The following is a 16,630-nucleotide window of genomic DNA, read 5'->3' as shown; positions in this document are numbered from 1 at the left end:
GTAGGACCACGTGGTTAGTGAGAGAAGCATTCGGGGTGCACTTTTCCCGGTGGGGCAAACAATCTAGGGTCAATTTAGGGTTGGAATTGACTGGGAGCGCTAAGTACAGATCGTCAATATTCATGGATTGAGAGTTTAAGGTTCAATTCCGACCGTCTCTACAAGTTCAAGGTCTTTTTCAAACTTTACTGAGAAAGAAAACCTAAGATTGTGCTTGGCATCGTTGTGTTTTAATACGGAGTATTAACTTTAGCAGAAAGTTGTATTAGAGTCAGGACACTTATTCTGGAATGAAGGGAATATTAAATTACCAAACATGAGTGTTTTTTGAACTGAAACAAAACAGATGGATAGATACACGTATTTTTTACAGGTGTATCTAAAAAAACCATAACCCAAACAGGCCCTAAAAATCCAATGTTCCAACGCCCGGTGCTTGACCTTAAAGTGCGACCAGTTCAACACTCTCATCGGTCGTTTGCCCGTGTGCGCACAAGTTCATGATAACATCGATCCAGCTAAGGTACACGGCGTGCAATGCGTCGCGTGCACGCACGCATCGCGATGTGGAAGAAGCCAAAATGAAAACACTACAGTTTTTCTTAGATTTTTTTTTTGAGGGGAACAGTTTTTCTTAGATGAAAATGAAAACACTACACTAGTCTGTTTTCAGGAAAACAAGGCACCCTTTGGGCCGGGCTGTCATTCCATCTGGCCGGTCTCCTTCACGGCCCTAGTCCAAGCGTGCCAAAAAGCACCCTTCAGACCTTCGCCGCCGCCGCCTCCTCATTTTCTCATCTCTCGGATCGGGAGAGCGAAACCCCAAGGTGAGCCAGCCCTAGTTTGACTGCTTCTTCGTCGTTGGCATATCATTCTGAACCTAGTAGATCTGCCATTGTTCGTCCTGCTGCTACGTACAGATATATAGGCGCTCGTCGTCCACCCTCGTGCATCGGTCGCTAAGTTGTCGCAGATGTTCGACCGGTACTAGACATGCCTGGATCTGTCGTTCTAGTGTGGTGTTCTTTACTTTTTTCTGTATATATTGCTGGTAGACTGTTCACAGTTCATTCACTTGTTCAGCCAGAATGTTCATGCCGTAGGAATATATAGTGCTCGCTCGCTTGCATGCCTTCACCTGCTGCTCGGTTCTGCTCTCTGTTCCTTATCTTCTCATCGGATGTTTAATGTAGTCAAATTCTATGTTTCAAAAGGTAGATATCAACAGATGCATATTGGTGCGTGTTACTATTCCATGTAATTTCACTGCAGGCTTTCTGCATGAATGGATTTCTGATCTGATCATTTCGTTTAAATTATTATCATTACGTGTGTTTTTTTCGGTGTATGGTTGGATGCATGTTGCATCTCTTTCAGAGTTTGACTCTGACGTCCTGTGCATCGCACTGTTTCTTACCGTGCTAGTTACAGGATAATGCTGCCAGCACTTGTGCATGCTAATACTACTCTGCTACAAAGCAGCCCTCTACACTGTCTTGCCATTCGAACATTACTTGCAAAAAGAATTGTTGCATGTGTGTGTTTCCTTTCCTGTATAATTATTCGTATTAATGATCTTGGATACTCACGCTCTGCTATTCTTTGAGTAGGAACTTATCTTACCACCGTGATAGTCAAGATGGTGAAGTGGACAGCGGCGGAGCTCCGCGCAATTATGGACAAGAAGGACAACATCCGTAATAGCTCTGTTATTGCTCATGCTGACCATGGTATGTGCCTAAACAGTGCGCGGTGGCCTCGTACTTTAAGTTTAAATTGTAGATTCTCGTTGATTGATGTCTTCATAGCATGTTCTTAATTATATATTGCATTAAATCTAAAACATGTGTAAATTTTCAAATTTGTTATTACGAAGTAATTAATTCCATCCCTGGAAGTATCAATCCATCGTATTTTGTTTTCTTGTCATAGGATTGATTTAAGGTTTAGTAAGCTAAAATGTAACTACTACATATGTGCCAAGGGCTCAAATCTACCAAATTTGGAGTGTACTCACGATCATGTTTTTATTACAATTTGTAAGGTATGTTATTTTATATGAGTAGTCAACTTATTTTGTTTCAATGTACTTCACTGTTGTGCCCAACTAAATTTTCAATCGTCTCTTCATATAAATTGTGTTCAGTTGTTCAAACCTGATGCTTTCATTTTGTTCAATAACACAATTTAGCACCGTTCTTACATTTTGTTTACATGTTTGCAGGCAGGTCTACGTTTACGAATACGCTTGTAGAAGCTGCTCAGACTATTGCCCAGGAAGTTGCTAGCGATGTTCGCATGACTGGTACCCCTGCAGACAAGGCCGAGGGGGAGAAGGTTGTTGCTTCACCACCTCCTCAGTCAGGGTCACACACTCCCACCGAAGATCTCAAATAAGACGCTCAGCCACCGTAATAGTGTCTTTTTCTCTATTGTTGGTGTCTTGGTCCTGATGGGAGATAATAATGATTCACTAAACTAGGATCGTCCCAAGGTATCAAGAGTTACGAGACTTGTTCTTGTGATTCTTCTATGTCTTGTAAACTCTATTTTTAATGTGGTGACTTACATCTCTTGTTGCATGTCATGCTTATCTTTTGTGTATGTGTGCATGTCATCTTTGTGGCCACCACTCGTTTGTTCATGTGTGGTGTTTGTTTTCTATCATAAACACATAACTGACTCTAGTGGAATATACCACATGTATTGCATCCTCCTTTACTTATGGGATGAGTGTTTTTGAATTCTCCTCTTCGGCGGGGGTGATGAAAGAGAAAAGGCTAGGGGAAGTAGATTTAGAGACCTAATTTTTTTTATAAAAAACCCTGCTTGCCATGGACATATTATGTGCAAAATCACTGAAAACTAAGTATATATTGAGGGAGGTTTAAAAATAATACTTTTGTTTGAACTACATCGTTAGGATGACGAGGCATTATGCATGGCCTTTAAATGTTAAAAAATGACGATTAGTTGGATCTATTTTTTAACACGGTACTGACAGCACGCGTGCACACTGCATGGCCATTAAATGTTAAAAAATGAGGATTAGTTGGATCTTTTTTTAACACAGTACTGACGGAAGCGCTCATACAGCGCACACACACCCTACCCCTATGAGCACCTCCGAGAGCAAGCCGAGATTTTACGAAGTCACCATAGACGCCTCGTAGTCAACGAGAACGTCTCCTCCCACTGGACACGCATCACCGGAAACCCTGAAATAAATCTAGGATAAATGCGAGCACCAAGATTTGAACCCTTGTTGGCTGGGGATATTCCACCTAACCATCCTACCACAGGTTGGTTAATATTGTGAGTAATCATTTAAACTCACGTGTTTGTTCGATGACAGACGTCATTGATCAAGACTATTGGGAGGAGGTGGTAGTTTGGCGGATTCTTCTGATGCATGATGCAGAAAAACATGAAAATCAGGTCGCCCAAATTATGAAGATGATGACTTCACTACCTATTATTAGACCTGGCCATGGGCAGCTCGGCCCGGTCGACCCGACCTGACCCGGCCTAGTCCGACCTTGTCCACAGGCCGGGCTCGGGCCTAGATTTCAAGCCCGAAGGCCAGGCCGGTCCCGAGCCCGCCATATTAGCGTGTTAATAATGAAGAGGCCCGACCCGAGGCCCGGCGGGCTTTTACACTGGTGGGCCGGCCCGGGCCCGGGCCTGGGTTTTTTGCATTGGGCTTGGTTAGGCCCGGCCCGAGGGATGACCAGGTATACCTACTATCCTAAGAAGAACGACAGTTTTTTGTTCGGAGCACCTACCATTTGGCACTGATGCTACGCTAGGTACAAGCAAACTCCAATGCAATTGAAATTATTTGGAAGGCTCTAGTGCCTCTGAAGGTTCATGTTTTTGCGTGGAAGCTTAGCCTATGTATCCCTTCTGTCGATGCAAGTGGATACTGCTACTTCTTGAGTTTGCGTTGGTTTTTTTGAAAGGGTGATGCAGCAAAGTAGAGATAAGTATTTCCCTCAGTTAGAGAACCAAGGTATCAATCCAGTAGGAGGCACAAGCAAGTCTTGAATCTATGCACCTACACAAACAGTCAAACACTTGCACCCAACGCGATAAAGGGTTGTCAATCCCTTCACGGTCAATTGCAATGGTGAGATCTGATAGAGATTGATATAAAATAACTAAAACGTAAAATAAAATAAAAGTAAATAAATTGCAGCGAGATATTTTTGGTTTTTTTTCAGTTTACAGATCTGAAAATATATAAGGGAAAATAGACCCGAGGGCCATAGGTTTCACTAGAGGCTTCTCTCTTGAAGGCAAATAATACGGTGGGTGAACAAATTACTGTCGAGCAATTGATAGAAAAGCGCAAAGTTTTGGTGATATCCAAGGCAATGTTTATGCATATAGGCATCACGTCCGTGTCAAGTAGACCAAAATGATTCTGCATCTACTACTATTACTCCACACATCGACCGCTATCCAGTATGCATCTAGTGTATTAAGTTCATGAAAAAACGGAGTAATGCAATAAGAACGATGACATGATGTAGCCAAGATCTATTTATGTAGAAATAGACCCCATCTTGTTATCCTTAATAGCAATGATACATACGTGTCAGTTCCCCTTCTGTCACTGGGATCAAGCACCGTAAAATCGAACCCATCACAAAGCACCTCTTCCCATTGCAAGATAAATAGATCAAGTTGGCCAAACAAAACCCAAATATCGAAGAAGAAATACGAGGCTATAAGCAATCATGCATATAAGAGATCAAAAAAGACTCAAATAACTTTCATGGATAAAAACATAGATCTGATCATAAACTCAAAGTTCATCGGATCCCAACAAACACATCACAAAAAAGAGTTACATCATATGGATCTTCAAGAGACCATTGTATTGAGAATCAAAAAAGAGAAAGGAAGCCATCTAGCTACTAACTACAGACCCGTAGGTCTACAGTGAACTACTTACGCATCATTGAAGAGGCACCAATGGGCATGCTGAACCCCTCCATGATGGTGTCTAGATTGGATTTGGTGTTTCTGATACTTGCGGCGGCTGGAATTGATTTTCATCGACTCCCCTAGGGTTTCTGGAATATTGAGATATTTATAGAGCAAAGAGGCGGTGCGGGTGGCCACCGAGGTGGGCACAACCCACCAGGGCGCGCCTGGGCCTCCAGGCGCGCCCTGGTGTTTTGTGCTCAACTCGGGCTCCCTCTTCGGTACTTCTTTGCTTACTGGATGTCTTCTGGTCCAAAAAAAATCATAAAAAGTTTCGCTGCGTTTGGACCCCGTTTGGTATTGATTTCCTGAGATGTAAAAAATATGTAGAAAACAATAACTGGCACTGGGCACTATGTCAATAGGTTATTACCAAAAAATAATATAAAATGATTGTAAAACATCCAAGAATGATAATATAACAATATGGAACAATAAAAAATTATAGATACGTCAGAGACGTATCACGCCTCTATCGCGTTCCCCTAGCTACCTCCGGTATTCCTGACGCTCCTGGCTCCTCCCGACACCGAGCTCCCTCCTCCATGATGCGGTGCTCCGATAGCCACCGCAGCTGTCCTCCCCCCTAACCTGGCGCGCGAGTGCAGGGTGAGGTCCTCTCTCATTGCAGCGAGAGCCCCTAGCTTAGTCGTCGGTACCGCGTGCGACAACAGCAGATGCGGAATACCTGCACTCCTTTCTCTCGCTCTTCTCCGACCAGAGCGCGTTGGCGCCGCCCGCGACCATTGCTGTTCGATTCCGTTTCCCCGCCTCTCGCTGATGAACAGGGCATGTGAGATCCACCAATGGCCACCCAAGAGGAAGAGGGGTCAGAGCGGATGCGGTGCCCACCGTCGTCGGTTTGGCATTCAGCCGCTCCAAACCCAGCCCCTACGTCCTCCAATGGGCGCACACCAATTTCGCTAAGGACGCTGACATGCCCGCCACTCCCGCCTTCAAGTTCATCCATTTCCTCACCTGGGCGTGCCACACCACATACGCTACAACTCTTTCTTCCTCATCGCTTCCACCCACTTCACTTGCTTTCGGGAGATGCTCACTACGCATTTTGTGTTTGTGCTTATGCATGACTTGGCTTCGGTGGAGGGAGGAGGAAGACGACCTCATCTCCCAAAACCACCTAAATTAAAACCACTCAAGGGGCAAATTTACCTGGTTTCAGATATTTCAGGGTTGCTAGCGCCAAACAAATAAAGAGCCAACTGGCGTTTTAGCTTCAAAAAAAAAGATATTTCAGGGTTAAAATTGTACCAAAATCGACTTCAGGGGGGGATTTGTCTATCGGGGCACATTTGAGGGTGAAAAATGGACCTTTTTTTTAGCAAGAAATGGACTCTTTTTTAAGGTGAAAATGGACTTCTTTGTAATAAGAAAGTTCTCACACATCTGGGCCATTCATTCGGCCGGGCCTTGAGTCCACCCAGCCGCTTCCATCACCCTGGGCCGTGGTCGCAGTCCACGCAGTCTCCCAATCGCACCTCACGCAGTATATCCGCAAGCAGGTCCCTTGCACCCCTCGCCTGTCCCCTAAACCCGAAGCCCCTCTCCACCGCCGCTTCCTCATCTCATCCTCCCGGATCGGGAGGCGGAAGCCAAGCCCCAAGGTGAGACCCCCCTCTCCTCCTCCCCCGCCCTCACCGCTCCTCCGATTGCTTCTCCCCGGAGCTCGCCGCCAGCTAGCTACTGCCTAGTCGACCGGCTTCACTGGGTTCTAGGCTCTGGTTCGCCGGATTCGTCGTCGTTAGGGACGTGTGCGCATCATTCCCGTGGTAGATCTGCCGCTCCGTTAGCCCCGATCGCTTGCTCCGGGAGCGATCTGTGCTGGCGTGGATGGATGCCCGTTGTTTCTCCTCCCGCGTGCGTCCACTAGTTATCGGTGGTCGCATAGGTGGTAGGCGCCCGTGGTTTCCGTCGCTCCGGTGTGGTCGGCGGCGATCTATTTTTTTTTTGTTCTCCCCGAGAGAAGTTGGTCTGTATTTTTGGCTACTTCGCTCGGCTGTTCGTCCACGGGGATTCGCTGGAAATCGTTCGAGCTGCAGGGTTTTGCTTGCTCGCTTGCTTGCTTACTTTGCTGCCTGTCTGTAACCTGGTCGATTTTGTTTTCTGCTACCATGTTCGGCGTGGAGGAAATGGAGATGCATGTCTAACTGCTTCGCATGCTCAATCTAATTTAATGTGTGAAATGGGAGATGCATATGTTGGTCTGTTTTACTACTATACTCTATGTAATTTTAGTTCTCAAGTTCTGCATGAATTTTTCTCTGATCTAGCCATTTCGCCTAAACTATTATGTGTGGGCAACTTCTGCGTTTTTTTATGTGCTTGCCATGTATGATTTGGCCTTTCTCAGTGCTCCCCATATGTTAGTTTTCTCTGATCAGACCATTTACGCGACTTGTTTTGGGCTGTACTTCTACACTGTTTTGCCACTCATACATTGCTTGCAAAAGAAATTGTTTACATGTGTTCTTGTTTCCCTTTGTAATTAGGCGTCAAGCTATGCTTTTTGAGTAGTACCAGGTTTTGTGCTTGCGTATTTGATTATGTCACTGTGGTAATAATGAAATTTAATTTACATGACTTACTTGTCACTTAATGGTCAGCATAGATGCTTGCTTATTCATGTACAGATTACTTATTGTATCTGCTCATTAAGCCTTTCTAATATAATTTGATCAAATCCTGAGAAGTTTTACTATGATTCACCCCCTAGTTAGTTGTACAGATCTGGTAGTATTTGGTTTAGTTTGTGAAATCCATACCTGTTTGTTCCTCATAGTTGTGCAGCCCATTCTATGGTGGAGCACCAGCTTTTGCATGTACACTTTTCATGGTGGATTGCTTTTCTTGTCGCGATGTGTGTTTTTGCATTACCTGGTTGTTCCTCATTGTTGCTATTTTTCATTATTAAGCATTTTTAGTAGACAATTGTGGTTGCAGTTTACTTGAACATAATCATTATATTACACTGCTGGATATTCACGTTTAGTCATCCACATCTGATTCTTGTTCAATTCTAATAGCTTTGCTATTCTCTGAACAGGAACTTATATCCCCGCTGTGATATTCATAAGCAGTCAAGATGGTGAAGTTCACAGCGGAGGAGCTCCGTGGGATTATGGATAAGAAAAATAATATCCGTAACATGTCTGTTATTGCTCATGTCGACCATGGTATGTGCCTCAACACTCAACAGTGGCAGTTGTACCTAAATATTGAGTTTATACAGTAGAATTTTGTATGTTGATGTTTTTGTAGCCTGCTCTTAATTCTACTGTATTAATTCTACTATTTAAATTGGTTAAATTTAACGAGTGGTTTAGAATTGTTTTGAAATAATTATTTTCGTCCCTAAAATCAATCCATCTTATTGTGTCCTGGAGTTTACTACTATACTACTGCTTCTTATATGATTGATTTCTGCTTAAAAAGGACAGACCCAGTGCATAGAAGCTCCCACACAAGGTGGGGTCTGGGGAGGGATTATAGGAACCTAGTCTTACCCCTGCAAAGTGCAATGCAGAGAGGCTGGTTCGAACCCAGGACCTCTTGGCACAAGTGGGGAGGACTTCACCACTGCGCCAGGCCTGCCCTCTGATTGATTTCTGCTTCAACCAGCTTAAATGTTACTATGACATAACATCCAAGGGCTCAAATCTCCCCAGTTTGGTGTATGCTCATGTTGTCCCTGAATGCATTAGTGTATAAGATCTGAAATTTACATGATTATACTTAGTTACTTCAATATTCATATCTTTATATTTGTGTTGTTTGCAATTTCCCACTAGATTTTGCTTAACCATGTTGCTAAATACCTGGCTCGTCTTATTTGTACCTTATTATTTTATTTCTTGATTGTTTGAAAATACTGTACTGCTGTGTCCTATTCTGTCTTATATAACTCAATATGTTCAACTTTATATTCATGTAGATTATGTTCAACTGTCAAACCAGATGCTTGTGCACTGTTCTGTTCTCACATATTATTTGCATATCTGCAGGCAAGTCTACGCTTACGGATTCCCTTGTGGCAGCTGCTGGGATTATTGCCCAGGAAGTTGCTGGTGATGTTCGCATGACTGATACCCGTGCAGACGAGGCAGAACGTGGTATTACAATCAAATCCACGGGTATCTCTCTTTTCTATCAGATGACTCCTGAATCACTCGAGATGTACAAGGGCGACAGGGATGGGGACGAATACCTGATCAACCTTATTGATTCACCTGGCCACGTTGACTTCTCTTCGGAAGTCACAGCTGCTCTTCGTATCACCGATGGTGCTTTAGTGGTTGTTGACTGTATTGAGGGTGTCTGTGTGCAGACCGAAACTGTGCTGCGCCAAGCCCTTGGTGAGAGGATTAGACCTGTCCTCACCGTGAACAAGATGGACAGATGCTTCCTTGAGCTTCAAGTGGAAGGTGAGGAAGCATACCAGACTTTCTCCCGTGTCATTGAAAATGCCAATGTCATCATGGCAACATATGAAGATGTGCTCCTTGGTGATGTCCAAGTGTACCCGGAGAAGGGGACTGTTGCGTTCTCTGCTGGTTTGCATGGGTGGGCTTTCACCCTTACAAACTTTGCCAAGATGTATGCTTCCAAGTTTGGAGTTGATGAGGCGAAGATGATGGAGAGGCTGTGGGGTGAGAACTTCTTTGACCCAGCCACAAGGAAATGGACCTCCAAGAACACCGGGACAGCTACCTGCAAGAGAGGTTTTGTTCAGTTTTGCTACGAGCCAATCAAGCAAATCATAGCCACCTGCATGAATGATCAGAAGGATAAGTTGTGGCCTATGTTGAAGAAGCTTGGTGTGACCATGAAGAATGATGAGAAGGACTTGATGGGCAAGGCTCTCATGAAGCGTGTGATGCAAACTTGGCTGCCTGCCAGTCGTGCTCTGCTTGAGATGATGATATTTCATCTCCCTTCTCCTTCAAAGGCACAGAGGTATCGTGTGGAGAACTTATACGAGGGCCCCCTTGATGATATATATGCTAATGCTATCAGAAATTGTGACCCTGACGGTCCTCTTATGCTGTATGTCTCCAAGATGATTCCAGCATCTGACAAGGGTAGATTCTTTGCCTTTGGACGTGTTTTCGCTGGGAGGGTTGCAACTGGCATGAAGGTCCGTATCATGGGACCTAACTTTGTTCCTGGCCAGAAGAAGGATCTGTATGTGAAAAGTGTCCAGCGTACTGTTATCTGGATGGGAAAGAAGCAAGAGTCTGTTGAGGATGTTCCCTGTGGTAACACTGTTGCTTTGGTTGGTTTGGATCAGTTCATCACCAAGAATGCAACCCTGACAAATGAGAAGGAAGTTGATGCCTGCCCAATCAGGGCAATGAAGTTCTCTGTGTCCCCTGTTGTGCGTGTTGCTGTTCAGTGCAAGGTGGCTTCTGATCTTCCTAAGCTTGTTGAGGGTTTGAAGCGTCTTGCCAAGTCTGATCCTATGGTTCTCTGTACCATTGAAGAGTCTGGTGAGCATATCATTGCTGGAGCTGGAGAGCTTCATCTTGAAATCTGTCTGAAGGATCTGCAGGATGACTTCATGGGTGGTGCTGAAATTATTGTTTCCCCTCCTGTTGTCTCCTTCCGTGAGACTGTTCTGGAGAAGTCCTGCCGGACCGTCATGAGCAAGTCCCCCAACAAGCATAACCGTCTTTACATGGAGGCTCGCCCATTGGAGGAGGGACTGGCTGAGGCTATTGATGATGGCCGAATTGGCCCACGTGATGATCCTAAGGTGCGCTCCAAGATCCTGTCTGAGGAGTTTGGTTGGGACAAGGATCTCGCCAAGAAGATTTGGTGCTTTGGACCTGAGACTACTGGCCCCAACATGGTTGTCGACATGTGTAAGGGAGTGCAGTATCTCAATGAAATCAAGGACTCTGTTGTGGCTGGGTTCCAGTGGGCATCAAAGGAAGGTGCATTGGCTGAGGAGAACATGCGTGGCATTTGCTTTGAGGTCTGTGATGTTGTTCTGCACACTGATGCTATTCACAGGGGTGGTGGTCAGGTCATCCCAACGGCTAGGAGGGTCATTTACGCTTCTCAGCTCACTGCTAAGCCAAGGCTGCTGGAGCCCGTCTACCTGGTTGAGATCCAGGCCCCGGAGAATGCGCTTGGTGGTATCTATGGTGTTCTGAATCAGAAGAGAGGTCACGTGTTCGAGGAGATGCAGAGGCAAGGTACCCCGCTCTACAACATCAAGGCCTACCTGCCTGTCATTGAGTCCTTCGGGTTCTCGAGCACCCTCAGGGCTGCGACGTCCGGTCAGGCTTTCCCCCAGTGTGTGTTTGACCACTGGGACATCATGGCTTCCGATCCTTTGGACCCTGGGACCCAGTCGGCGACGCTTGTCACCGAGATCCGCAAGAGGAAGGGTCTCAAGGAACAGATGACTCCCCTATCCGATTTTGAGGACAAGCTCTAAATTTTTGGTCATGTTTTGCTACTTTCTCTTGTTTGTTAAGGGAGCTGCATTAATTCTGTCTATGAATCGTCTTATCTGTCGTGATGCTGAGACGGCTACATTTTGATCTGTATCGTAATGTAACAGATGTTAAACATAGATTGTGTACCCTATTGTCTACTGGTAGTTCCTGATACTGTGGTGCGATTGTTTTTGTTTTTGCTCTTTACCTAGTTATAGCTATGAACTTGCTTTTCCTTGCTCTATTCTTGTTAGTTAATGTCTGTCTAGCAATTGGGTGATGTGTTCTTGCCATTGTCCTGGTTCATTGACAATTCCAGGTGATTTATTATTTGCGGCTTTTTTGCCTGTTCATGTGATCTTCGCCTGTTATGGTTCCAGCATTATGTTCTTCACTGATAACTTCCTATATTTTGTTTGTGGCTTTATGCCCTTGACTTGAAATTCCTGTCACTTTGTGTCTGTTTGAATTTGTGACACCGAAAAGAATTTGTGTTGATGGAAGTCAGGGCTGCTATGCTTCATGGTTTTGTTTATGCTGAAGTTCTTGTCGGTTCGTTGGATACGCAATGCTTCATATTCTAGTGCACTGATATTTTTTATAGCTGGTACGTGGCATAAATTTGTTGACATTAGTTTCCTCTCTGTATAACAATTCATTGCACTGTATATGTTCTTATAGGACATAGCAACGTTCAATCGTCTCATAATGTTTGTTTTGTATTTAGATGCATCATTTTTATATGATTATGCCTTGTTGATAGCTCAACTTTGCCTTCTAAAGTTGGAGATGATTTGGGGACATGTCACACGTGCAGAAGAGCAGAGTGTACTCTGTATTTCCTGCATACGGCCACAGAGCTATCTCTAGATTAGAAAATGAGTATAGTCTAGAGGAACTATGTGAGGGGATATTTGTATCAGTATTCTGTTGGTGCTTCACAACTTCCTTTTTAGTGTTTGGAGTGATATAATTTAGATCCTGGAAGCATATGTTAGAGCTCAGAATATAAGAGAGAAGTATTCTTTGCAGCATTACAAATTGAACCTTTGTGACTTTAGGGATACTCTGCATTAAATATTTGTGGTTTTACGTTCTTTTATGTGGTGGTGAAAGTCATGCTCAGTCAACTTTCTTATTCCACTGTTAAAGCAATATGCATTGTGAAGTTTCTTTAGTTAATTGCATTGTGAAGTTTTTCATGGTAAATTTAATTGTAAAATTGATCTGTCTCCTATTTTTTATGACAGAACATAGAAAAGCTTCTGTGGGTTGCTGATAGTAGAAATAATGTTGCCATTGAAATTCCAGTGCTCCTCAAAAAAGGCTAGACAGACCTTCATGCTAACTAAAACATGTACAATGAATATAAGGTCTTCCACGCGAATCCCCTCTCCATGGCTGAAACTCCTCCAAAAATGCTCCCTTAAGAGAACATAACCCTCACAGACATAAAATGTGACAACACAAACAGTACTACTTACTGATTGCACCCACCTCTGGATGAAGTCTAAGTTGAGCATGATTTCCTAAAAATATTACTCTCTCCGTATCCATAATATTTCCTAAAAATACTACTCTCTCCGTATCCTTGAACCATGCCAGCAGCTGCTATTGTTTTCGTGCTGCTCGGTGATTTGTACTGAGAATGAATTTCCAGTAAAAACATCATATGTTTGTACCAAATGATTTGTTGGTAGGTCGCCACAACAGTAGGCTTTGTGATTTTTTTTACTTCTTATTTCTACATTAACTGATTCTGTACATAGTGTCCTAAAGCCTAACATTGGTGCTTTCTTATATGTAGAAATTATTTGGAATCTAGCGGCTACTTCTGTTTGTTGTTCCCTTTTGTTTTCCAACAAATTATAACTTCAAATGATCTTGCTCGGTAAGGTTCAGCATTTTATCAGCTGCTTTAGTTGAATGCATATATAGACGAGAATAGATGGATCTTTGTCGGTTCTTGCAGGTTCGATGTTCAACGAATTGATTCTTCGGCATCCAAGCTAGGTTCATATGGCATCAAAGGCCACGGTACATGCTGTCCTGACAGATAGTTCAGTCCATCGTAAATATTTACCCTCCATTTTCAGTTCAGATTTTTTTTTCTCTTTTGAGGATATCCAGTTCAGAAAATTGTCGCCATTATCTTGCAAAGTAGCATAGCAAAGTGTAAGCATGTTTTTCCAAGACCAGTAGGCATTCCCATATAAAAGTTTAATTCCCTTTTGATGTCAGTTTTACATTGCTCTTTAACCCTCAAAAGATTAATAATATCCTTAGGAATAAGACATCAAAGACAATTGCTATGCAGAGAAGAACGGTTTATTTTACATGTTGATTTTCTTAACAATTGCTATGCAGAGAAGAACGGTTTATGTGGCAACTTTCTCAAGATGCGGTCTTGACCAGGCAAGTAATGAGAAAAAGAAACTGGCCGGGGAACCCTGTGTGTTCTTTTTGCAATGAGGTAGAAACCTCACAACATCTCTCTTTTTACATGTCCTGTGGCCAAAATTGTGTGGCCATCAATTGGGATGGTGCTTGGCACTGGCAAATGCCCTAATAATGGCAGTTCTTTACTTGGTGCCACACTTTCCTCCCAGGTGGTGAGAAGTTCTATACTGTTGGACTAGCGGCCGCATGGTGGGCGTTTTGGCTTGCTCGAAACACGTCTACTTTTGAAAGGAAACTGATTAAAAACCCCTTTGAAATTGTGCTTTCCATATGCTCTTTTCTCTTGTATTGGGCAGGACTATAGCAGGGAGGCGACATCGACAAGCTGGGATCAGGTGCCGAGATGATTAGGGCAAGCACGATGCAACTGATGAGGGTGTGCGATGATGCAAGTTGTCCGATCGGAGGAACATGATGGGCACGGCCTTGGTGCTTTTGGTACATGAAGACTGGCGATCTTCGCAGGAGTTGCTCTATTCTACTGGTTGCGAGTCTAGAGTTGTCTCCTGTTCGTTTGTTGGTGGTTGTAATAGTCTGGATTTCTCTATTTAGATGTATGTGTGATAGGTCTCCAACATATCTATAATTTTTGATTGTTCCATGCTGTTATATTATCATTCTTGGATGTTTTATAATCATTTTATATCATTTTTTGGTACTAACCTATTGACACAGTGCCAAGTGTCAGTTGCTGTTTTTTGTATGTTTTTTACATCGCATGTAATCAATATCAAACGGAGTCCAAATGCAGCGAAACTTTTTGTGAATTTTTTTGGACCAGAAGACAACCAATGGGCCAAAGAAGCACCTGGGGGCTGCTCCGAGGGGAGCACAACCCACCAGGGCACCCCTGGAGGCCCAGGCATGCCCTGGTGGGTTGTGCCCACCTTGGGTGCCCCCCGGATCGCCTCTTTATTCTATAAATATTCCAATATTCCAGAAACTCTAAGGGAGTCGACGAAAATCAATTCCAGCCGCCGCAGAGTCCAGAACCACCAGATCCAATCTAGAGACCATCACGGAGGGGTTCACCACTTCCATTGGTGCCTCTCTGATGATACGTGAGTAGTTCTTTGTAGACCTTTGGGTCCGTAGTTAGTAGCTAGATGGCTTCCTCTCTCTCGTTTGATTCTCAATATGATGGTCTCTTGGAGATCCATATGATGTAACTCTTTTGCGGTGTGTTTGTTGGGATCTGATGAATTTTGAGTTTATGATCAGATCTATCTCCTTTTATCCATGAAAGTTATTTGAGTTTCTTTGATCTCTTTTATACATGATTGCTTATAGCCTCGTATTTCTTCTCTGATATTTGGGTTTTGTTTGGCCAACTTGATCTACTTATCTTGCAATGGGAAGAGGTGCTTTGTAGTGGGTTCGATCTTACGGTGCTTGATCCCAGTGACAGAAGGGGAACCGACACATATATATCGTTGCTGATAAAATAATGGGGTCTATTTTTCTACATAAATAGATCTTGTCTACATCATGTCATCGTTCTTATTGCATTACTCCGTTTCTCCATGAACTTAATACACTAGATGCATGTTGTATAACGGTCAATGTGTGGAGTAATAGTAGTAGATGCAGGCAGGAGTCGGTCTACTAATCTTGGGCGTGATGCCTATATAATGATCATTGCCTGGATATCGTCATGATTATTTGAAGTTCTTGTTGGAAATATGCCCTAGAGGCAATAATAAAATGATTATTATTATATTTCCTTGTTCATGATAATTGTCTATTGTTCATGCTATAATTGTGTTATCCAGAAATCATAATACATGTGTGAATACATAGACCATAACATGTCCCTAGTGAGCCTCTAGTTAACTAGCTCGTTGATCAATAGATAGTCATGGTTTCCTGACTATGGACATTGGATGTCATTGATAACGGGATCACGGCATTAGGGGAATGATGTGATGGACAAGACCCAATCCTAAGGATAGCACAAGATCGTGTAGTTCGTTTGCTAGAGCTTTTCCAATATCAAGTATCATTTCCTTAGACCATGAGATCGTGTAACTCCCGGATGCCGTAGGAGTGCTTTGGGTGTACCAAACGTCACAACGTAACCGGGTGACTATAAAGGTATACTACAGGTATCCCCGAAAGTATCTGTTGGGTTGACACGGATCGAGACTGGAATTTGTCACTCCGTATGACGGAGAGGTATCTCTGGGCCCACTCGGTAATGCATCATCATAATGAGCTCAATGTGACCAAGTGTTTGGTCATGGGATCATGCATTGCGGTACGAGTAAAGTGACTTGCCGGTAACAAGATTGAACGAGGTATTGGGATACCGACGATCGAATCTCGGGCAAGTAACGTACCGATTGACAAAGGGAATTGAATACGGGATTGATTGAATCCTCGACATCGTGGTTCATCCGATGAGATCATCGTGGAACATATAGGAGCCAACATGGGTATCCAGATCCCGCTGTTGGTTATTGATCGGAGAGTCGTCTCGGTCATGTCTGCGTGTCTCCTGAACCCGTAGGGTCTACACACTTAAGGTTCAGTGACGCTAGGGTTGTAGAGATATTAGTATGCGGTAACCTGAAAGTTGCTCGGAGTCCCGGATGAGATCCCGGACGTCACGAGGAGTTCCGGAATGGTCCGAAGGTGAAGATTTATATATAGGAAGTCTAGTTTCGTCCATTAGGAAAGTTTCGGGGGTAATCGGTATTGTACCGGGACCACCG

The 16,630-nt window shown here is 43.7% G+C and overlaps 2 protein-coding genes across 3 annotated transcripts; both read left to right on the top strand.

Moving 5' to 3' along the window:
* The first annotated feature begins 742 nt into the window (after positions 1-742).
* LOC119289490 (elongation factor 2-like) lies at positions 743-2,587 on the top strand. 2 transcript variants are annotated; one of them, XM_037568797.1, is made up of 3 exons: positions 743-827; positions 1,611-1,730; positions 2,225-2,587. In XM_037568797.1, the coding sequence occupies exons 2-3, from the start codon at positions 1,640-1,642 to the stop codon at positions 2,395-2,397; spliced, it is 264 nt and encodes an 87-aa protein (XP_037424694.1). In that variant the 5' UTR covers positions 743-827; positions 1,611-1,639; the 3' UTR covers positions 2,398-2,587. The 2 variants fall into 2 exon arrangements, with proteins under 2 accessions (XP_037424694.1, XP_037424695.1); XM_037568798.1 differs by lacking the exon at positions 743-827 and adding an exon at positions 874-984.
* Positions 2,588-6,497: 3,910 nt separating this feature from the next.
* LOC119287592 (elongation factor 2-like) lies at positions 6,498-11,690 on the top strand. Its single transcript, XM_037567160.1, has 3 exons — positions 6,498-6,617; positions 8,057-8,186; positions 9,015-11,690. Exons 2-3 carry the CDS (start codon positions 8,096-8,098, stop codon positions 11,453-11,455), a joined length of 2,532 nt encoding a protein of 843 aa, XP_037423057.1. The 5' UTR covers positions 6,498-6,617; positions 8,057-8,095; the 3' UTR covers positions 11,456-11,690.
* Positions 11,691-16,630: the final 4,940 nt, after the last annotated feature.

This window comes from Triticum dicoccoides, chromosome 4A (assembly GCF_002162155.2).
Source record: "Triticum dicoccoides isolate Atlit2015 ecotype Zavitan chromosome 4A, WEW_v2.0, whole genome shotgun sequence".
Lineage (NCBI taxonomy): Eukaryota > Viridiplantae > Streptophyta > Magnoliopsida > Poales > Poaceae > Triticum > Triticum dicoccoides.
The sequence above is the reverse complement of the archived record's forward strand: the minus strand, read 5'-3'. Positions and strand labels throughout refer to the sequence as shown.